At 42.1% G+C, this 23,782-nt stretch overlaps 1 protein-coding gene across 1 annotated transcript; it reads left to right on the top strand.

Moving 5' to 3' along the window:
• Positions 1 to 14,976: 14,976 nt before the first annotated feature.
• On the top strand, positions 14,977 to 23,194 carry RFXAP (regulatory factor X associated protein). Its single transcript, XM_071568425.1, has 3 exons — positions 14,977 to 15,660; positions 17,567 to 17,674; positions 19,066 to 23,194. Exons 1-3 carry the CDS (start codon positions 14,977 to 14,979, stop codon positions 19,174 to 19,176), a joined length of 903 nt encoding a protein of 300 aa, XP_071424526.1. The 3' UTR covers positions 19,177 to 23,194.
• The last annotated feature ends 588 nt before the right edge of the window (positions 23,195 to 23,782 follow it).

The raw sequence follows: 23,782 nt of genomic DNA, 5'->3' as shown, positions 1-23,782 counted from the left end.
TCTGCTTTGAGGAGAGGAGGCACCTTAAAGTATATAAAGCTTTAGACCTTTGTGACCTTTGCTCTGAGACTTTTTTCCTTCATGGCAAGAACTGCCAGAACTAGCAGTGTCATGAGGAGATAGAAAATTTTGCCTATTTCTTCTATTGTTCCCCACATGATCTGCAAAACCTGCCCCTTACCCTGACTGGACTGCTGTGGTCTAGGCAGTTAAATACCTCCCTGACATCCGATCCTGTCAGATCTCGGAAGCCCAGCAGGGTCAGCCCCAGTTAGTACCTGGATGGGAGACCTCTTGGGAATACTGGGGGCTGTAGGTTTTAGTCCTGAGGACTTCACTGTCACTGTCCAAGCTCGCTCAGCCGTGGCAGATGGACCTCAGGACTTAAACAGTGGGGCCAGTTCTGCGCACGCTGAGCCTCACCTAAAAAATCCACTGCGCAGGCTGGAAGGGCACACCCACATGGGGAGAGCCCTGCCCAAATCTTCATTTGCGAAGCCTGGCCATACACATACACTGCTGTGATCTCAGCCTACTGGACAGTCACTACAGTGGCAATTTCTCTATAAGAAAGTGCTCCCTTTCTAAGATCATTCAGATTGGACCATTTCAAATATATAATTGACTGTTTATGAAACTACCAGGTCTTTCTTTGCTGGGCTTCTTTTGAAACATGAAGTAGAAGCATTATCTGAAGTGCAGTTTTGCACAAGCTATGCTTTGCTCCATCTAATTCATACAAGACCAGATACAAACTTCTGTCCAATGTGAAGAAATATGGAAAGCTCCAGTAGTTGCACAGAAGAACATTATTGCTACAAAGATATTGAGCCTGTCTCCCCAGCTATGGAGATACCCAGCTGTTCACATCCCATCTTTGCCCCTCTCAGTGTTCTAGAGACAAGGACACCACAGTTAGTAGTGCTGACAGTTGTCCTGCTGAAGGATACTCCTGTCAGTGAGTACAGGGAACAACTCATAGGTAATATAAGGGAAGAGATGGAAAAGTTTCTCCTTTGCTACAGTGAGGAAGTCACAACCTTACAGAATAGAGGAAGATTCCTATCCTAGAATGCAGGGAAAGGGAAAGAAATATCTGCAGAATATCTTTCCACTAGATTTGGCTTGTCCAGTATATTTAAACAAATAACAGGTTTACAACCTGTTCTAGCCAGACTGAACTCTATGGTCCTTTGATATTAATAACCTGAGTACTATCAAAGATTGTACCTGTATTTGAACTGAAGGGAGTTTACAGAGTTTACAGTGAGAAGTGGGTATGAGATAACCTGATTTGAATTTCCAGTATTTCACAGATGTATCACCCAGCTCCCCTTTTATTGTGCTATCTTGTGTTTAGCTAAACACATTTTCCAGCAATGTAGCTAGGCTTGAATCCAAGAAACAGAAAGCTGCAGAATCCACTACTGTTTCATGAGCTTAATCCAGTGGTTAATCAGCTTCACAGTTAAAAATTTGTGCCTAATGTTCCATTTGAATCTGTATGAGTTCAGTTTCCAGAAACTGAGTAGTAGGTTGTTTTGGTTTGGGTTTTTTTGTTTGTTTGTTGGTTTGCCTTTTTGTTTGTTTGTTGGCTTGGTTTGGTTTTTATTTTGGTTATTTTGGTTTTGATTCTGTTTTCTGTTTGGGTTTTTTTTTCATTTTTTTCCCCTGAGGTTTTCCTTATTTAATTTAACTTGATTTAATTCACTCACTATTATTTTCGGTTTAAAAACTCATTTATAATAATGTCACATCTCAAGTTTTCTTATTGAGTGAACTCATTTCTCACTCTAAAGCCATTTCTGCACTTAAATCTCTGCTGTAAAGGGTGGGTATTTTTGGTTTATTTTTTAATGTTTTTCATGCATATATTCAATTTTTATAAATTTGGTCTAAAACAGAAAAGCTCATGTGACTCTTTATTTATATTTCACAATGAAGTTTCCCCAGTGTTCTATAAGAAAATCAACTTGACTCCCTAAGTGTGAGTATTGAAAGTGACATTTGTACTTGAATATCACATGGTGAAATGATTACATATTGTGAACTTTAGATCATTTTCAGAACCATGTTCTGTCACTAAAAGTTCACCATCCTGTGAACTTGGCCTGAATTTCATGTTCTTAATTTTGGGCTGTGGTAAAGTACATTTTTAGAGGATGACAGGAACACAGCCACAGTCTGTAATTTACCATACCATGTATCTTCAGAGAGTCTGCAAATTTCATCAGCTCTCTGCATTTACTTTACATCATTAATTCAAATGTTGAAAAATATTAGAACTACTGCAAGTCTATGAAAAATCCCACTACAGACATTGACTCATTTATGGCTCTATGTGGACAATTTATCGCTGGCATCTGTTCAAAAAATCAATTTCCACAATATTTTCTTACTGTTCCTTTACTCTTTGTATACAATGCTGATCTTAATCAGAGCACACTGGTATACAACCAAATTCCTTACCACAGCCTAAATAAATTAGAACTTGTACTTTTCTCAAACAAACATACATTATCTTAAAAACACAATTTAACTCCCCCAAACCCTCCAACCAAAATCGACTCAACTTTAAAAGCTCTATTTCCTATGAAAGTGAATCTTCATTGGCACTTATTCTATCTTCGATATCCAACTCCTTAATAGTCTGTTTCATGTCTAGTCTTCACTACTGAAGATTTATATACCAGTGACTTACATCAGGATAGCCAGTATATATTGCTTTGAGCCATCATCCTTGTCTTTGGAATAGTGCTGCAGCACTGACAATCCTCCTGCCTCTTGGAACAACTGTGGTGTTCCAAGAATTACTGAAAGTGAATTTCAACAGAAGAGAGGTCTAGCTGCTCAGCTCCTCAGGTCTCTGAGTACAAATTACACAGGCCTGTAGACTAAATAAAATTTTTCTTTTGCAGATGTTTAGTTGCTTTGGAAGTGAAAAATACTTCTAATTTCCTCTTATGATGGAAAAAGTGTGGTACATTTGTTAATGAATTAACAGAAATATTTATTAAACCTTTGGTTTTTTCACTTAATAATAACTTTATCATCTCCATTTAGCAGCAGACCTAGGAAGAATTTATTATTTAAAATTCTTCAGCTTCTTCTTTTTATTATGTGATGATGATATTCTTAGCCATTTTTCTACATTTCATGATCATACATGCTTCCATATCCATTTTTCATTACATATAATTTTGTATTCACAAGTGCTGCCCAGGTTTTATTACTGTGCCAAGACTGACTCAAATCCAAAGTTGTCCCTTCTGATAGATTGGAACTGTCTTTTTAAACCATCTAATAAAATCTTTTAAATCACTGACTTTTCTAATTTTTTTCCTACACTATTCTGCTCACAATTTTTCCCATTTTAAAAGTTAACTCCTATACTCACAATGTGCTTCTTAATGTGTGGTACATATTCTTATAATTATTGCTTAGGGTAATCCTTTTTCCACAGTGACTGCAGTTAGTCTTGGTTACTGGTTCACCAATCTTCTACTCTGTGATTAATTCTTTGTTATAATATGGCACTTAATGGGACAGTATCTCTCATGTAAGAAAATTACTATCTCAAATTTTTAGACAGTGTAATAATGTCTTAGCACTGGCAGTCTGAGCCCTCCCTTGGTATTCTACACTTTTAATGTAATAGGATGATGTATTTGTTATAGACTAAACTGTTGAAAGATCAAAAGTTTTGTTGATTTGCCTGACTAGCACATGCTCGAATGACCATTACTTTAAGTACAATCACTTCATTATGTGGGAGTAAAGAGGCAGATCAAGGCTAGACTTGGGTTAAAGGCAATTCTTATGGATTACATTAATACACTAAGTAGTGCTGGTTGTCTTGCCTGACAGCAAGTTACAAAGAAATTGAGGATACTATATATAATCTCAAGTCTGATGCCAGTGGAAGTAAGCCAAACAGCTGCAATTGCTCACATCATTGCAAACATCTGACACACTCCTGCAACAACAAGGGATCCGTGTCATGGGCAAACTAGGAGGACTAAACACAGTGAAATAAATTATTAGCCTTCAGGGACCCCACTGCAGTCAGTAGCAGTGACTAATTTTTACATTAATGTTTCTTTCTTTCTACAAGCAAGATGGATCTTCCAGATTTTGCCTTAGTAAGTAAAGGCATTGTGATTTCCTTGAGAGAGAGGCTTGAGTAGTAGAGGAAACTGTCAATAAATAAATGGCTTGTAGGTCCTAATTCATCTTTGAGTGGTATTTGCATAACTATGCATACATCTAAACATGACTTATAATTATTTATTGAGGAAAAAACAGCTGAGCAAGAATTACCTGGTCCTTAATCAACTTTTACACATCATTTGAATAGGATCATCTTCACTAAAACTCTTGTTTAAAGAATAATTTATAATAAGAAAACACCTTGTGAACCACATAGTATCATGCAACAATTGCAATATAAAGAGGAACATTTAGGAGTAATGAGAATTTTTTTATCCCCTTTTCAACAGAATAATTAGTATAATTATGTCAATATAGGAGGAGCTAAACAAAATTCCTCAATGGTTTAAGGATATTCAAATTCTATTTTAAGCTTCCTACCTCGATTTCAATAATTTAAATGCTGAACTTGATACAGGGTGCAAAAATTAGTCTAGAAAACCAAGAGCAGAGGGCAGAGTAATCTAGGTTGCACTTTTTTTCACTTCCAAACACAATTCAATGGATTGTGGGCCACAGACCACTGTAAGACAGCTCACAAAAGACAAAAAAAAGAATATTGAATGCTAACAATTCTTTAAGCCTACAAATTGCCATCTATTTAGAACACAAAATTAGCTCCACAATTACACATACCAAGTCCTCAGGGAGGACTTGTCCTTACTTTTCTCAGCATTTAATACACCAAGACCACTCAGCACTTTTTCCATGTTTCCCATACAGTTATCCATGAATCCCTCTACCTTTTAAGGTAAGCTCACAGACTCAACAACTCATTTTCGCCTCTGGGATAGTACCTGTGGCCCTTGAAAACTGAGAAATCCTACTTTTCTGCAAGTCACTCCATACCTTTCTTAATTTACAAGAAAACGAAGGTATTTATATGGCTATATGGACCAGAAAAGAAGGGCCTCCCCCCCAAAATAAACATAGCTTTGAAATTAAGGAGTTTTAATCAGAAAAATGTATGGAAAAGGATAACACTTCTTAACTACGAATATATGTATATATATGACCAAGACTAGGGCAGAACAAGAACTACACTGTACGCTCCAGCCAAAAAAACCCCAAACCCTTTAAACCAAACTGAACTTTTTGTCTCTGCTCCCTTTGGTGCAATTATGTTTAGGGACAGTAGGGGTTGCTGCCGCACCTCGGGTGGCAGCAAAGTGACTCAATCCTCCAGTACAACAAAGATGAAAGGTTAGGCGTGAGGTGCTGACTCCTCCAAATGACTCACGTGGAGATGAAGGCCACAAACGAGGATGGGATGGAACCCTCTGGCAGGCACTGCAGAGTTCTCTCCTTGTCCTCTGGTCAGGGATGAGAGGCTAGGGACATGGGCTGGTGGTTGTGGTACTCAACCACTCCTCTGCAGATGAAAAGCTGTTTCAGGAAAGGAATCTGTAGCAGAATCCAAGGCAGTGGCCATGGCTCTCCCTCCTCTCTCTCTCTGATGAGCAGCACAGAGCACGCAGAGGTGTGGGCGGGGGCTGGGGGGGTAGCCAAACCATGGCAACTCAGCTCCCTCCAACGCCACCTTCACAAGTCCAGCAAACGGTGGCTTCCACTCACGGCAGCTGCCCAAAGAAAAGTGAGTCGGGCCCCCACCCCAGGCGAAACTTCTCCTTCCCCCCTCACCTCCTCAGCAATCAAACTGGAATTCAAAGCAGTTGACCACTCCTTTGTGATCTAGTGGCATGAGGGGTTGGGCATTAGCTCCCAAATTCTGTGTTGGTAGAGAGAAAATTCCATTAAGATCCAAAACTGTAACACTACCATTCATAAAGTTTATTACCTATCATCAAATAAAAAAAAATAAATTACACAACACTCCACCATTGCAGTCCAAACACCTTGATTTTCCTGTGCTGAACAGAGTTACCGAAAATCTGCAGCAATTGGGCTGGCACAGTTCAAAGAGGAAAATATGCTCTGCATCTTTAAGGGGGTGGTCTCCTCTAAGTCCTGTAACACTTCGCAAAGCTCCATGAATATCTGCCTGTTCTTGGAAAAATATTGTATCTCAAGTTGACCATGTGCAAAGGGAACATAATCATTAATGTTCCTGTACCGGAATATGGAACCAATAGCATTACTCAGCATAGCTATTAAGTGTGCAGTGGCCACATTAACTTCTATTTTTCTGTATGTTAATAGCTGCTTTTAAAACAATAAGCAGGATCTGGTCAGGGTCTGAGTGTCTATGAATAATAGAAGCCACTGATCCCAACTGGGAGAAGTTCAGCCATTTATCCTTCTGGCTGGAATGGATAAGAAATATGCAGAAACAGATTTGCCTCAGCCAAATGGCTTGGCAAGCTACGGAGACTTCTGGGTGCACAAAAACCATCTGTAAAAATAAATGGAGGGGCTCTTTTGCCTAGAAGAAATGGTTTTTGATGCTGAAGTACAACAATGTCTGTGACATGCCTCCAGAATTACTTGCATCGGGTATATGTAAACTGGTAAAATGACTGTAGCTCAATACGAATGCTTGAGGTGAGGTTGCATGACAGGACCAAGAAACTCAATGTTTGAGAAAAAAGTTGAAGTAGCAGTTCTAAGTTAGGAGCTGTCCCTGGATCTCTGAAAGAGAAGGATAAAGGCAATTGAAATTAAAAGCTACAAGCTAATGACTAAGCAGTGTGCTAACAATCAATTAATGTCTCCCTTTTGAGCTCCGTGAAAGCTGGTTCAGGGTCCTGTATTTGGAACCCACTTGATGCAGTTGGAAGTCTGGGTCCTGACTCCTCGGAAATGAAACTGTTTAAAAAAGTAGCTTTAATAGAATGGCTTTGAAAATGGGTGGGTCGCCAAGGACCTTCCAACAGGCTGTTTATCATGGATGCTTCAGGGCCAGCATACAGATCCAAATTAGATATCTTCTTAGTTGCCAAGGTGAAAGGCAGAATAGCTGTATGTACATGTTGTAGTTTGGAATTATTATGTAAATTCTCTCCCGTGCCACTAACTGCCCATGTCAGTAGTTCACAAAAAAAGTAGTTAATTGCTGATCACTTGGGTGGGGGCAGGTTTGTCTCTTTTGTTCTTGGGGACTACACACGGCTGGGAGTTGGGGGTGTATGCGGGGTTGAGAAGCCGGCTCACTGCTGCTGCCTCCCCCAGGACTGCTTCTGGCCGCTCGCTCTGGCTGCCTGCCCCGGGACTGCGTCTGGCTGTCTTGCTGCCGCTGCCTGCCCCGGGACTGCTTCTGGCTGCTCGTGTTTCTGCTTCTTGGACAAGGAACACAGGGGGAAGAGACAGAGTTCATCTGAGAGCTCACCACTCATCTGCCTCGCTGGAGAGGGACTGGAAACTCACTCCGCAGCCAGCCGGGCTGTGACCCTGACACTGCCTAAGTATAACTTTCCTCCCGGAGGAACACCTGCTGGGTTTTGTTTTTGTTTTGCTTGTTTTTCCTCTGTGGTGTTGGGGAAGTGGTTTGCTCTGGTCTGTTTACAGTTATACCTATACCTACATATATAGATATATATCTTTATAGCAGTTAGGGACAGTTATCCTTCTCGTATTAAAATTCCTTTTTCTTAAATTTGATAAAGAGTGGTGTGATTATTGTGAAGGCCCCCTCCCCCCGCTTGTGGGTAAACATTTTGTTTTTTTCCCCTCAAACCAAGACAGTACATGATACAAAACCAGCATACTTGTATAGAAAATGTTATTCCTGTACATAAATACTCAAGTCTTGGACAGCCAGTCTGAGAAAGGAGAGAATAAATAGCTTCTTAGGCATGGATTTGTTATTTTCTGAGGATCAAGCCATGCTTCAGTCCTGCACAGTGATAATTCCTTCCCCTCTCACCTGCAAAAGTGAATCCCTTTCGATCTCTGATAGGCTGAATCTGATCATAATAACTATATATTGTGGTAGCATGGCTTCAAATTGTGATGGCCAAAAAGAAAGAGGACACAGTTTGCAGGTGTCACACACAAAATATTTTATTAAATCACTCCATGAAGAAAAAAGGCAAGCAAGAAAGAAAAAGAGAGTAAAAGATACACTCTAACTCCAAATTACACAATATATGTTGTCAAATCCCACCCATAGCCAAGTTCTATAGGTTGTATCACAGTGTTTATAAACCTTATTACAGCTTCTAATTGGATGTTACTTTCTGCACAGATGTTCTCTCTGCTGTGAGAAACTTCTCTCTTCAACATTCTTTTCTTATGGATAGCTGCTCACAAAACCTTCTTATCTCATTTTCGTTTTGCTAGCTTGCTGGTTTTTCTCACAGGACTAGTTGGATTCTCAGTGTTCATATCCCCGTACCAAAAGGTACCATTAGGCCTCTGACACTTGCAGCTCCAAAGGCCTTTTCTCAACTCAAAAACCTTTTCTTATCCTCACAATATATGAACTCCTATTGTACATGTATTTGCTGAGCATTTCAAAGAGACCTGGAATAAGTTACTAAGTAGAATATAACAAGAGTTAAAAAGCCATGAATGTGACTCCTTTTCCCCTGACTTTCTGTAAAGGAGAAGAAGAGTGGCCCAGCAAAGCATATGTATAAGGAGCCTACATATCTTATTCATTTACAATTTTTAACATGCAATTTCATAAACCAGGGCATTTTGACTTATGTCAGAAACATTCTATGCCTCTGTCCTTCGCTTTCTGGATGCTCTCTCCATTGCTGCAGTACAAAGAAGACAAAGGGGTTGTGATTCTCTTACTCGTTAAAGAATGATGCCTTAAACAGAATAAATCGAAACAAACCTTTCAACTTCATACTGAAAAACAAAACAGAAAAACCTCTGAGAATATGCAGAAGAACTGACAAAGTTGCTATTTCACAGCTTCAACAAAGTGCTAGAAAAGTCTGCAAAAATAAGTTCTGTTCCAGAAAGAAATTCCTGTTAATGGGCCAGAGCCACCCTCTTCCATGAAGGGGACTATCAAGTGTGAAACACATTTTTCAGAAAAACTAGACACCTTTGATAATACTTATATATGAGAAATGTGTGGCATTAAGCCAGAAACAGAAAATATAAATTTTGCTGTCCAGATAACTATACCACAAGTAAATCTTGCAACTTTTGCTTGAAAAGACATGTAAAATATATTTATGAGAACTATACAGGAAATATTTCACTGCTTGATTAAAGTGATAAAAGACTACTCAGAACACAGCCTGTGAGTAACTTGGGCAGGCTGTGACTCCCTTAGATCATGAAAGGGAGTTGATGATGAGAAGCTCAACATGAGCCAGTAATGTACTCTCGAAGCCCAGAAAGTGAATGGTATCCTGGGCTTCACCAAAAGTAGTGTGGCCAGCAGGGCAAGGGAGGTGATTCTGCCCCTCTGCCCCATGCTTACGAGGCCCCATCTGGAGTGCGGCATCCAGCTCTGGGGTTCCCAAGATACCGGTGGTGAGGCACTGGCACAGGTTGCTCAGAGTTGTGGATGCCCCATCCCTGGAAGTGTTAAAGGCCAAGACTGAATGGTGTTTTGAACAACCTGGTCTAGTGGAAGATGTCCTTGTCCATAGCAGGGGAGTTGAAACTGGATGATCTTTAAGGCCCCTTCCAACCCAAACCGTTCTGATTTTATGTATGTCAGCACAAAGGCCAAAACGATCAGCTTTAGCAACTGCTATAAGACAGGAAGGAAAAGATGCTGACATTCACATACCGTTATAAGTTGCTTGTATTTGGCAGCCACAGCTGTTGGCAATGGACAGAGAAGCTACTCCGACATATTTCCCTGCCAACAGAGTTACTTCCCTTATCTAGAGCTTTGCTTCCATCTAGTTTTAACTTTCTTAAAAAGCAAGGCTCTCTCTACTTCTACTGAAGAAGAATGTTTCATAGTCTAAAACCAAGATCACTACTTCTTTTTTTAATTTTTGTCAATTTATCCCATTATTGACATTTACCACCTCATTAAGCAGAGTGACTATACCTACTTTTTCTATGGTAAGCAATTTTCTTCTCTGTTATTCATGGTTTCTTGGCTATAAGGAGAGTTACATTATTTTAACGTAGGCCTGATTCTATTATTTAGACTGAGAGCATATCAATCTTTGAAACAGTAATAACTAGAATTAGCAATACTGACCTCTGCCAAGGTGATAGCTGTTCCATAGCATAAAGATATATATCTTGACTCACATAGACTAGGAGACATTTCAGGACACATCCAAGGATGCTGGATGTGCATGAGAGGAGAACAGAAGGACACTGATCTTGCTCAGATGCTAAAAACAATAATCATCCATACATTCTTTGTGGTCAGAAATCACCTAGACTAACAAAATGGGCTCCAGGTAAGTTTTACTTCAGCAATTGAAAAGGACATCAAAGAAACATTGTTTTGAGATTTAGAAGTGTTCCACTAATTAAAGGTGTTGAGAGCACAGCAACTAATCAATATCCAGTGTGAGGTTCAGGGCATATTCTAACTCCTGTCCTGCACACTTTTGTTAATTTCTGATCGGTTTTATTATATTGTGCATGTTAATTTTTTTATAAGGTGCATAATTTATGTCTAATTAAATGTAAATACATGAAAGGAGAGACTTCCTTTCAGCAGAGCTATTTAACTTACCTGTTTTCATGGGACAAAGATAACCATGCAAAATGACAGAGGCCCTGGTTTTCTTTCAAAACTTATTTCTGATGGCCATTTTACATCACACATATACTAAAACCAGAATACATATCCATGCAGGAAATCAAAGTTCATGATTTGCAAAAATAAATTTGTCTGAACATATTCATTTCATATACTTGAATGGTGTAAAAGGGGATGTTTGCAAGATTTGATGACATTGGCATCAAACTTTTGTACACTTACCTGAAAAACTCAGTTGGTTAAAAATTGGTTGTAATAATGCCAAGGTCATGGATTCAATCCCCTATGTGGGCCATTGACTTAAGAGCTGGACTCGATGATCCTTGTGCGTCCCTTCCAACTCAGAACAGTCTGTGATTCTGTGATTCTGTGAAAACAAAGCTTTAACAGACTGACCACAGCAGCTTAAAGTCCTTCACTTTCCATTGGTTGTAAGACTTCAGCACTCACTGTCACCTAGGCATTTGTATCAGTGAGAAGATTGATCACTGAGCTTTGCCTTCCGTTGAGGGGAGATCTGTCTTGAGACTGCTTGAGCTTTTGAATCTTTCTGTGACTGTATCACTGGTGCAATTTGATTTGAACTCCAAGAGTATGCAGGAAGAATAAATGGGGAGTTTGATACGCAGTATAAGGTATAACAAAGCAGAAAAATATCTCTTGACTATATATTCTCTCATTTTGATTCCCTCATCAAACAATGTGTTTCTACACAGATGTTTTAAAAACTATTAGTTCTCAGCTCCCTGCAGCAGTCTTCATTCCCGTGTATCTTTTGAGTATCACTTCTGTTTTAAAAACCCAAATGTTCTCCTTGATTCAACCTGTTCATTTAAAACAAATAATGAATAGCAATAAGGTTACGAGATAATTTGCATTTAGGTTATGTTTCCTTTGTCGGGATATCACAATACTGGACATATGAATTTCATAGTCCTGTATCTCATAGAAGTTCTAAGTATGGCCTGTGCTTTTACAGCACATGAGGCAAATGCACTTTTGTGTAAGGGAGGGATGGATGGATGGATGGATGGATGGATGGATGGATGGATGGATGGATGGATGGATGGATGGATGGAATAGACAGACAGACGGATAGATAGATAGATAGATAGATAGATAGATAGATAGATAGATAGATAGATAGATAGATAGATAGATAGATGGATGGATGGATGGATAGATAGATAGATAGATAGATAGATAGATAGATAGATAGATAGATAGATAGATAGATATTGAGTGAACAAAATTCAAATCATAACTCATTGAATAGTGCTAAAATAACTTTCACAATTTGAAAATATTACTTCTGCTATAATCATTAGTACTATTTTGGTCTGTAAGTAGGACAAATCAGCCTCTCCAATGATGATTACCTTCCTGAATCTTAACCTGTACCTGGTTTTTTTTAATACATGTTGTTTCCTGAGATAACTAAGAACTGGATAATAAGAACTAGCACAAAAATCTAGAACATTAAAACGAACTACTTCACAAACACAAACGAGACAGCAGAAAATTACAGAATCCATTTAAACAACAAGTTGTCAGCCTACAGAGAAATGAACTTCTTATATTTCAATAATTGTATTTGGCATCTCCTTTTCATTGCACCTTGGAAGGCAAAACATGATGCAGCTGCTCCTGGCTGGATGGCAATGATGTACAGACTGGTGACAAAATTTTTCAAATATGACCTCCCTTCTCCAACAGCCGAATTGAAAGAAGTGTAGCCCAAGGAAAGGACTACTTTATTTCTTTTCCATCACAGATTTCTCTTTTCTCAGAAAACTAGACATATATGAATACATATTTCTGTATATGAAAGTATCAATGGCAGATTTTTAAGAAGGGCCTAGCTGTCACTAATTTAATTCCTATGTTTCTATGCCCTCAAGCAAGCAGATGAAAAGGTTCTGGGGTAAAAAGGATTGGATAAAACATCACATTGCAATACAGTAATAGTCTCATTAAATATAAAATTGATTTGCTAACTAATTAAACCCCTTAATATCTTTGTAAGGTACTGCTAGTTTTCTGCAGCTTTTTGTTGCTCTTTGCTCTTCAGGTGAAGAAAATGAGAAGTATGGAGCTAAAGTGTGCTTCCAGGTACACTCTTGTGAAATCCCCATGTGTCACCAGGGTGTCTAAGGTAGAATCCAACTTACTCTAAAAGAAAGGGAGTTTTCAGTAGAGTATTTGTTTGGAAACCCTAACTGCACGAATAATTTTCTCATGTAGCCTTCAACTGCTGCAGTCTACTGTTCTGACTGGCCTGTGCCAAAGCTGTCTCAGTTGGCCTCAGAGAAGTGGTGGTGAAGGGCACAAGCAACTCTTCTTCCCCAAATGTAAAGGTTATCATCATCCTATTTCTTTTAATTAGTTATCATATGGATATGTGCAGGGAGTATGGCTGAAGAAAAATGCTATCACTTTTGATTTGTTATTACTTTGAATTTTTATTTTAATTAATGTCAGGAGTACTTAGAATTTTAAGAATAAATTCTTTCAAGGTGCATTTAAAGTGCAGAATAAAGAAATTTACATAGCAATAATGTACTTGTAATGGCAGAAATTGGTGAAGATGAGCTTAGCTGCTTAGACGAATTGTGTAACAGGGAAAAAGCATTCAAACAGCCATGCAGAAGAAACTGAAGTAGAGAATTGATACCCAAAGGAAGAAAGGGTGAGGAGCAGCACATTGAAAGCTACATGGGCAACAGCAAGCTAGAAGCAGAAACAAAAAGGTTAAGTGGGAGAAGCCAAACTGCATCACTATATCCCCACTTTCAAGTGATTGTGGCTGAAAAGCAAGGACACAAGTACAGCCAAGAGACAGCACTTGTGAAGACCAGTGTCAGGAAAGTTTGGGTCTGGACAGCCACCACAGGACCACAGCAGGACAGGAGGCTGAGCAGCCTGACAGGGTGTAGAATCCCAGAAGTTAAGGGGCTAATGTTTATGTCTCAAGAACACAGAGCCGGATGGCTGTGAGGACCAGCCAAAGATTGATGGTACTAACATACAAGGACTGTTGCTACCAACACACTGTGAAAAAAACCAAGATGTGACTGGAGCAGGGAAGTATGCAGAGATAGGGCAGCACTATCCTGTGATAAATATCCTTGTTCTGGTTCCTGGAGATAAGCACAACACAGTACTGCGCAGGTGCCAGAATGAGGCCAAGAAGTTGTCATGGACTGTAGGGGGGAGGAGGGACCAAGACCACACAACATGCCCACAGTGCCCAAACCCATTTCCAGAAAGGCCTGAAAGAATGGACTGTGCACAGTAACTTATCTACATAGAAAGCAAGGAATCTATCTGCAGGGTGGGGAAACTTATCCATAGAAAGGAAGCCCCCAAGCCCAGGGAGCACACCCAGGACCTTGGACATCTTTTTCTCTTCCTTTGTTTCTCTCTCTCCCTCTCTCACCTTTAATTAACCTCTTCCTTTCTCTCATCCCTTTCACCCTTCCCCTTTGCCCAAAACACAGTGCCTTGTGCTTATACACTAGGTCAGGGACTCATACACCCATTTCCATGCCAAGTGTGCAATTTACGAACAAAACTGCCTGGTTGTTCGTGGACCCTCTGCCTTCTGCAGCTCCTTTCGATCATGCACATTTCTGGGCCGTTCAGTTCAGGAAGGATATTGAGGTGCTGGAGTGGGTCCAGAGAAGAGTAACAAGGCTGGTGAAGGGACTGGAGCACAAGTCCTATGGGGAGAGGCTGAGGGAGCTGGGGTTGTTTAGCCTGGAGAAGAGGAAGCTCAGAGGTGACCTCATCACTGTCTAGAACTACCTGAAGGGAAGTTCTAGCCAGGTGGGGGTTGGTCTCTTCTCCCAGGCACTCAGCAATAGGACAAGGGGGCACGGGCTCAAGCTCTGCCAGGGGAAATTTAAGTTGGATATCAGAAAAAAATTCTTTCCAGAGAGAGTAATCAGGCATTGGAATGGCCTGCCCAGAGAGGTGGTGGCTTCACCATCCCTGGAGGTTTTTAAACTGAGATTGGACGTGGCACTGAGTGCCATGATCTAGTGAATGGACTGGAGTTGGACCAAGAGTTGGACTTGATGACCTCGGAGGTCTTTTCCAACACAATCGATTTTATAATTCTATGATTTACAAACCCCGAGTGCTCCCTTCCCTTGGTAGGCGAGATGTGGCCCTGCCCAGCCCACAGCGGGGCCGCCACACCGCCCCGAGGCCTCCAGGCTGGCTCAGGCCGCTGTTTCCCCGGGTCCGGCCCCTCCGGCCTCCATTGCGGGGCCCCACCGGGCTCATGCGCGCTGTGGGCGCGGCGGGGCCGCCCCGCTGCCGCCTCCTCCGCTCCTTCCTCTTCCTCGTCCTCCTCCCCGGCGCCGCCGCCACCGCAGTTCCTGGCTGGCTTGATGCAGCCGTGCGGCGGCGAGGAGGCGGTGGCGGCCGGGGCGGTGCTGCCCGCGGTGCCCAGCGCCGAAGCGCCGCCGCCCTCCTCTAGCGGCGGCTTCATGGTGTTGTACGGGCCGGGGGGCCCCGGCGAGGCCGAGGCGAGGGCGGAGGAGGCCGAGGCCGAGGCGGCGGGCGGCGAGAGCACGGCCAGCCCGGAGGAGCTGGAGGAGGACGAGGCGGAGGCGGCGGCGGCGGCTGCGAGCGGCGAGGCGGCGGCGGGCGGCGAGTGCAAGAGCTGTACATACCAGGGCTGCAGTGAGACCACCACGCAGGTGGTAAAGCAGCGCAAGCCCTGGATGTGCAAGCGGCACCGCAACAAGATCTACAAGGACAAGTACAAGCGCAAGAAGAGCGACCAGGCCCTGGGGAGCGGCGGGGCGGCGGCAGCGGCGGGCGGCGGGCCGCGGGCCGAGGTGAGGCGGGCGCGGCCCCGGCCGGGACACCCGCGGGGCCCCCGGAGCTGGGGCGGCCCTGGAAAATCGGGCTATGCCAGGCGGAATGGGACCTCTCTGGCCAGGGGAAAGGGAAGACATCCAGCTCGGTCTTCCCCCGCTTTGCCAGAGCAAACCCCGCTTCTTTTTAGCTCTGTGACACAAGTTGTAGGGATTGCGGCTATAGCACAATATTCCAGGGAAAGAATTCTTGCTATAAGATGCTTCACTGTGCAGCGTGTGGGTTTTTTCACAGGAGGAAAAATGAAAGTATAGATCTAAGGGGGGCTTCTTGTCAGGCTTCTTGCTCAGTTCGTGCTGAAATGTGGGGTTTTAAAGTCACAAGGTCACATAGACCTCATCACTGTCTATAACTACCTGAAGGGAAGTTCCAGCCAGGTGGGGGTTGGTCTCTTCTCCCAGGCACTCAGCAATAGGACAAGGGGGCACGGGCTCAAGCTCTGCCGGGGGAAATTTAAGTTGGATATCAGAAAAAAATTCTTTACAACGAGAGTAATCAGGCATTGGAATGGGCTGCTCAGAAAGATGGTGGCTTCACCATCCCTGGAGGTTTTTAAACTGAGATTGGACGTGGCACTGAGTGCCATGATCTGGTAAATGGACTGGAGTTGGACCAAGGGTTTGGGCTTGATGATCTCGGAGATCTTTTCCAACCCAATCGATTCTGTGATTCTAAAGGCTATTGGATAACAGATTATATTGTATATAAAACCTAGTTGTGTTGGTTTTTTCAAGGTGCTTTTCAGTTGTTATTTTTTATATTAAATGCAGTTACATTTTTAAACTACTAGTTCATACTTAATTTTCATAAGCTTATGTGTATTGTTTTTATGGCGAAATATTGTCCATGGGAGAGCTGATGGTAAAGTTCAACGTTTTAAACAGGTTTTTTTTCCCTCTGGTTCTTGATGCAGCCAGGATCCCACACTTTCTGGTGGTCTCTTGTTACAGAGTTAGCATTTAAGACCTTGTATTTAGATGAGATAGAAGGAGGGAAATGGTTTTACTCGAAGGTGCTGACTGGTTTGTGTGTGAAGGGACAAATACAAAATAGTGATTTCTAGAAATAAAAAAGTCCTACCTAGCACTGCTGCTAAAAGCAACCCTTCTGTGTCAGCACAGCTGTCTCTGGAGTTGTGTGACTGGCAACTGATTTAATTGCAAACTTAACCATCAAAAGAATTTTCCTTCTTTTTTTTTTCTTCATATAATAGTAATCATACTGAGTGTCAGACTAAATAATATTTTTTTGTCTAGCTGTAAAAACTGCTGTGAAGCAGGTGCAGAGAAGGGAAACACGGGAAGTGTACACAATGCTGCTAAGAAATATTCTCTCATCTTCTCTCACAGTTCAAAGAACTTGCTGAGATAGTAGGTGCAGGTTTTCTGATGTATTGTGTAGGTCTAAAGTGTTACTTGTTCCATGTAGTACTTTGAATTTTTTGTTGAACCGTGTAAGCTCTGAGCATCTGTTACATTCTAGGAGTTTTTTCAGGTCTGCTGCTTGGTTTGAATGATCTCCTTGTTTTTGAATCTTAACTGCTGTCAGCCTAATTTGCCAGTTAGTGTTATGAGAAGTTATGGTGATCAACTAGTTGCTAAATTCAAGGTTATGACTAGCCTTAGTAACCTGGTTACTTTTGCATTGTGGAAGACTAACACAGCTGCATTGCTTCACGATGTTCAGTGAAACAGTGAAGAGATGTGGAAAGAAGTGTCCAGATCTCAGAAACATTTCCATTCCTGTGCTGTTACTTTCCTGTGTAGATTAAGGAGGCAAATGTTCTTTACTCTTGGAATTTTCTGTGTATCACTAAATCAAAGTTTATGGTCTCACTTTCTCTTTCTTATTTTCTTCCATGTGCAGGATACTGTTGAAGGTTCAGTTTCTGTTACAAAGCAGAGAACAGGATCCATAGGAGATCGCCCAGCAAGACCTACTCTTTTAGAACAAGTATTGAATAAAAAGAGGCTGGTAAGTTTTGTTTTCATAGAGGTTTTGAACTCAAACATTGTTACACTGCCTTTATTTAACTTGTGGAAGAAGATGATCAGTTCAAGACTGTACAGTAAATGTGCCTATTTTTAAATTAGAAATGTGCTACAGAGCAGGTGTGTGCCTCAGCCTCTCTGCAAACAATACCAAGATAACTGAATTTAATGATCACTACTAAATTAACTGAAGTTGTGTATTTTGGTGATAATGAACAGACATGGTTATTTAGGGTAGACAGTGTTTGTATAACTGAGGTGGTTTTAGCTTGTTAAACCAAAGCTTTAGGTAGAACAATGTATAGACTGATGTAAGCTTTAACTACTGTAGTGTGTTTTAGAAGTTGTAGATGTATGATTATCACAGAGCTGTGCATATATGTGTTGATAAATTGTAAACAGTATGACTCATATTTGTAGACTGCATAAATGGCAAGTGTCTTAAGTTTTTAAAGACTCCTGTTGCTCCTTTAAAGAATTAAGCCTGATGAAGGGAAATAATTCAGTACTTACAGTTTTTTCGGCTTCTTCGTTACAACTTTCATTCCTTGTGCCTGGACTGCTGTTTTCAAATGCTGGGAAATTCTGAACACGCAGAGAGCATCATAAAGTATCTTGGGTTGTAAGGGACCCATAAGGATCATTGAGTCCAACTGCCTGCTCCTCACAGGACTACCTAAAACTAAAATGTGTGGCTGAGGGCATAGTCTCTCCGTGCTTGAGCACTTGACAGGAGCATTAGTTTTGCTGCAGAATTAGTATTTTTTTGTTTGTTACACTATTTTGGAGCTATCTGCTGTGGGAAATGTAGGAATTGGCTCAGAACTGAAGCACGATTGAAAGGTGTTTGTTTTCAGTATGTCAGTGGATTACTCCTGTTTGCTATATTTAGGGATTTTTGCAATACTGTGTATTCTTTAGACTCTGAATCTGCTTTCAAGTTGTGTGTTAAATGCTGCTTCTGATTACCTGCTTTTATCCCAAAACAGTTCCTAGATGTCTCATGAGCATGTGTTGTAATTTTGCAGCATTTGATTGAACTCTCATTTGAATGGGTGTATCGGTTGTGGCTGGGAGACAGTACATTTTCTTCACAGTAGCTTGTACGGGGCTGTGCTTTGGGTTTGTGATGAAAACAGTTTTGATAACCCAGTGTTGTTTCAGTTACTGCTGAGCAGTGCTTCATTTCAGGTAGGGAGGGAGCGAGGGAGGGCGTGAGCAAAAGGCTGTTGCTTAGTTTTCTGCCAGGGTTAAACAGCAGCAAGGGGTAGTAATGTGCAAATTGATTTAATGGAAAAATAATATAAATATTTTCACTATGGTAGGTACTTAACATATGTGAGTTTTCTAAAGTTCATTTCCTCTTTCTTTCAGTCTCTACTGAGAAGCCCAGAAGTAGTGCAGTTTCTACAAAAACAACAGCAACTGTTAAGTCAACAAGCTTTGGAGCAAAGGCAGCAACAGTTTCAAGGAGCACCTGGGTAATGAGAACAGATCAGTGACCCACAGATGAGTCTGGTGCTGAAGGAGGAATCGTGTCTATTTTGTAAATACAAAATTTTCAGTGTTTAAAGGAAAATGAAAGTTGCTTTTGTTATGGATTTATTTCTTGTTTGCACTTTCAAGGTTTTGAGCTGCTTGGGTGTCTGCAAACTTGTGAGCAAATAATAGAATTGTAAAATGGACTGAGTTGTGTTAAGGAAACCTCCCAGACTGACCATGCATCATGCTCTTTGGCAGTCACACTCCCAATGCTAGAAGCTTTAACTGCTGGTACCGAAGCCTCTTCACTGTGGGTGGCTCTAGTGAGCTGACAGGTCTCTGCTCTGCTTGACTCCCTATGAACCCCACTCATACACAGTCAGAGCAGGTTTCCTTACAAGTTTGACCCCAGGTTTCCTGTAGCAGTCTCAGATGTCTCATTCCGTGCAATAACACAGAAACGGCCCAAGCTTGTGCCTCTGAGGAGGGACCTCACACAAAGGAGCCCCTGGGCTTTTGTACCCTAGCAATCTAAGGCGCTGGCAAGTCCTGCTCTTCCTCCACATTCTTTGGCTTGTGCTGTGGCTCTGTGTCCATTCACCTGGCTAGCCACCCCACTGTGCACCCTTTGTTTGCACAGGGTTGGCAGTTCATGGCCTTTTGTGTCTTTTTGGTTCCGTTCAGTCTGCATCTCTGAATTGCAGCTTGCAAACCAATCTACCTTTAGTAAAGACAGTCCCACAAATGGGTTTGCCTTTTCCTGTGGGAGGAGAAATCCACACTCACTGCCCTATGTGTAGTAAGGGGATCTTGTCTTCTCCCACAACATGTAGGGTTTTGGTTTTGGGTGGGCCCAGGGCAGTTAGCAGATCCTCTAGTGTTAATCAGCCAAGTGGCTTCTGCTAAATTTGCGTTTACCAACAGTCCTGGCCCACTGGGGAGGTCCCAGCTGACTGGAAGTTGGCAAAAGTCATGCCAATCCACAAAAAGGGCTGCAAGAAGGACCTGGAAAACTACAGACCTGTCAGCCTGACCTGAGTGCCTGACGAGAAGCAGATCATCCTGAATGCGATCTCATGGCACCTACAGGATGGACAAGGGATCAGACCCAGCCAGCACTGGGTTTAGGAGGGGCAGGTCCTGTCTGACCAACCTGATCTCCTTTTATGATCAGGTGACCCAGCTGGTGGATGAGGGTAAGGCTGTGGATGTGTCTATCTGGACCTCAGCAAAGCCTGAGGTCTCAGTATGCTGTGTCTCCCACAGCATACTGCTGGAAAAACTGGTAGCCCATGGCTTCTACAGGGACATTCTCTGCTGGGTTAGGAACTGGCTGGATGGCCGGGCCCAGAGAGTGCTGGTGAGTGGAGCTGCATCAAGCTGGCGGCTGGGCATTAGTGGTGTTCCCCAGGGGTCAGTGTTGGACCCAGTTTTGTTTAACATCTTTATTGATGATTTAGATGAGAGGATTGAGTCCATCATAAGCAAATTTGCAGATGACACCAAGTTAAGAGGGAGTGTTGATTTGCTGGAAGGCAGGAAGGCTCTTCAGAGGGACCTGGAGAGATGGGCTTATTCCAATGGGATGAAGTTCAATAAGGCCAAGTGCCAGGTCCTGCACTTTGGCCACAACAACACAATGCAGTGCTACAGGCTGGGCACAGAGTGGCTGGAGAGCAGCTAAGCAGAGAAAGACTGATTGATAAGATATCGATATATTCTGATTGATAGAAACTGTACATGAGCCAACAGTGTGCCCAGGTGGCCAAGAAGGCAAATGGGATCCCAGCCTGTATCAGGAATAGTGTGGCCAGCAGGACCAGGAAAGTGATTCTTTCTCTGTACTAAGCGCCGGTGAGGCTGCACCTTGAGCATTGTGTCAAGTTCCGGGACCTTCAATTCAGGAAGGATACTGAGGTGCTGGAGCAGGTCCAGAGAAGGGCAGTGAGGCTGGTGAAGGGGACTCGAGAACAAGTCCTATGAGCAGAGGGTGAGGGAGCTGGGGTTGTTCAGCCTGGAGAAGAGAAGGCTCAGGGGAGACCTTATTGCTTTGTACAACTACCTGAAAGGAGCTTGTAGCCAGACAGGGGTTGATCTTTTCTTCCAGGTGACCAGCAGTAGGACAAGGGGGCATAGTCTTAAGCTATGCCAGGGGAAGTTTAGGTTGGATATTAGAAATTTTTTATGGAGAGCGTAATCAGGAATTGGAATTGGCTGCCAAGGGAGATAGTTGATTCATTGTCCCTAGAGGTTTTTAAGGTGAGTCTGGATGTGGCACTTAATGCCATGGTCTAGTAAGCACGATAGCTGGATCAAAGGTTGGACTTGATGACCTCAGAGATCTTTTCCAACCTGGTTAATTCTATGATTCTATGATTTACAGGGGGAACTACAGCCATGCCACCCTGACACCTGATCCCATCGGATCTCGTAAGCTAAGCAGGGTCGGGCCTGGTTAGTACTTGGATGGGAGCCCTAGGAATACTGGGTGCTTGTGCTGGTTTAAAGGTGAACCAGCAGGGGAAATGAACTCACCACGAGAGAGATTATAAGTCAGACCTAAAATTTAATAATAATAATATTACAATAACAACACTGACACACAAGGGAAATTGCTTTCAACTCACCCCAGCAGTATAACCCAGTGTCCTGGGGTACAAACCCAAGGGGGTTTGTTTGCCCTTGTGCTAAGACCCCTGTGGTTCCCCCAAGTCCAGAGCAAAAGGAAAAGAAAAACCTGTTGGTGCAGGCGAGGGCTGTGGTCTGGGCGAGAGCGGGGATCTCCTCCTGTCAAGGTCCTGCTGCTGCTCTGGATCCGACAAGAAGTTCCCGAGGTCTTCTTAGCCACCACTTATGTACCCTCAGGGAGCACCTAGTCCCTCCCCCTGGGCGGGGACTCACACAATGGGTGATTAACTCTGGGAGCCAGGGGGTATTGAACTGTTGATGGCCCATTGGCAGCTCCACCCCCCTCAGGCTGGGTGTGAAGGTGATAATGGCTCCCTGGGCAGCTGCTGCTAATGGCCCATTGACCTTGGGGAATGAATAGAGGGGGTAGAATACACAGTTTTGATCACCCCCACACAGGGTTAGCTGGTCCCTCCTGCTGAACTAGGACAGTGCTGTAGGTTCTAGTCCTGAGGACTTCACTGTCACCGTCCAAGCTCGCTTGGCCATGGCAGATGAACCTCAGGAGTAAAGGGTGGGGCCAGTTCTGTGCACGCTGTGCCTCACCTAAAACATCCACTGCGCAGGCTTGAAGGACACACCCACATGGGTAGAGCCCTTCCCAAAGTCTTCATTCATGAAGCATAGCCATGATGATAATGATGTTTTACAGTTAAACAAGTCAGTCTTTGATGACAATCATTGAAGGAATTCAGTTACTTTCTATGGAAGTTGTGAAATAAAGTTCCAAAGTTGAGCCTGTCCAGTGGCATGACGTAACAGCAATTGCTCAGGGATATGAGAAACTCACATCCAGTAGAATCTTGCACTAAGGCAAAGATAACATGCCATCAAGAAGTCGATCCGGTGGCTCAGAAAAGTACAAATAGGTGATCCTCCTGCTATCTCTTAATTATCTGCAAGTTGAATAGGTTTCAGTGCTTCATTGTGCATAGCATGTAAAAGAATTTGTGTTTTAAAGTTCCAAAATAGATAAATGTCAAAAAGCTTTAAAGAATTAGGTGGAACATATGAAACTGACCTTGTTTTGTGGAGTTAGTTATAATGATCAGCTTCTTACAAGTGAAATACAACTTAATTACAGATTGGAAATCACTAATTTTTAAGTTACTAAATTAAATCTTAAAGCTTTTAACTCATAATAGCAAATTCATATATAGTAGAGTTAAAATTGTATTAAGACAACTGATGCTTTATCAGCTGCAGTTCTAGACTTCATAGGTTTTCATCCAAATCAGATGAACTTGCAATTGATTAAGAATCCAAACACTATATTATGTATGTGTAAAATCCCACATTTTGTTTTTAAAATAAAGTTTTGTATTAAACCACAGTTCTGAACAGAGGTTATCCAAATTAAGTAGGTGCTTATTATAAAGTACTACTTTGATATTGCAGCAGCTCGATTCACAAAATAGTATCTTTTCAGGAGTATTTGTTAGTCTTACAGATTTTTTGAAGGTGTTTTGTGTATGTATAAAACTTGCTCTGTAGGGATGTGTTGTATTTAGCACTGTGGAAGTTGTTCTTCAGAAAAGACCCTGAGAAACTTTGTATATCTGGACCAATAGGTGTTTGAGTAAAATCTTTGGTTTTCGTTAAAAAACAAAGGCTGCTCTCTTTTGTTTTGTTAAATTTGTATGGGGTTTTTATCCTATTCTAAAACACCCAGCTCTCACTACATGGCATTTTGTGTTTCAAGGCTCTTCTTATAGAAAGTTATTTTAGCTTTACGTAAAATTAGGTTACTTTTCAGTGTATCACAATGTATGTGAAAACCTAATTGGCTGAAATTGTAAAGTATTTGATTTTGTTTTAAATGGTCAGCTTATGAAAGGTGTGAACAGCTCATTTAGGTGAAAACACAAACCCTCACAGCAGAAAAGTGGCACACAGAGTGTTTGTTAAGACAATGCTGAAC

Source organism: Pithys albifrons, chromosome 1, assembly GCF_047495875.1.
Source record: "Pithys albifrons albifrons isolate INPA30051 chromosome 1, PitAlb_v1, whole genome shotgun sequence".
In the NCBI taxonomy this organism is placed as follows: domain Eukaryota; kingdom Metazoa; phylum Chordata; class Aves; order Passeriformes; family Thamnophilidae; genus Pithys; species Pithys albifrons.
The sequence above is the reverse complement of the archived record's forward strand: the minus strand, read 5'-3'. Positions and strand labels throughout refer to the sequence as shown.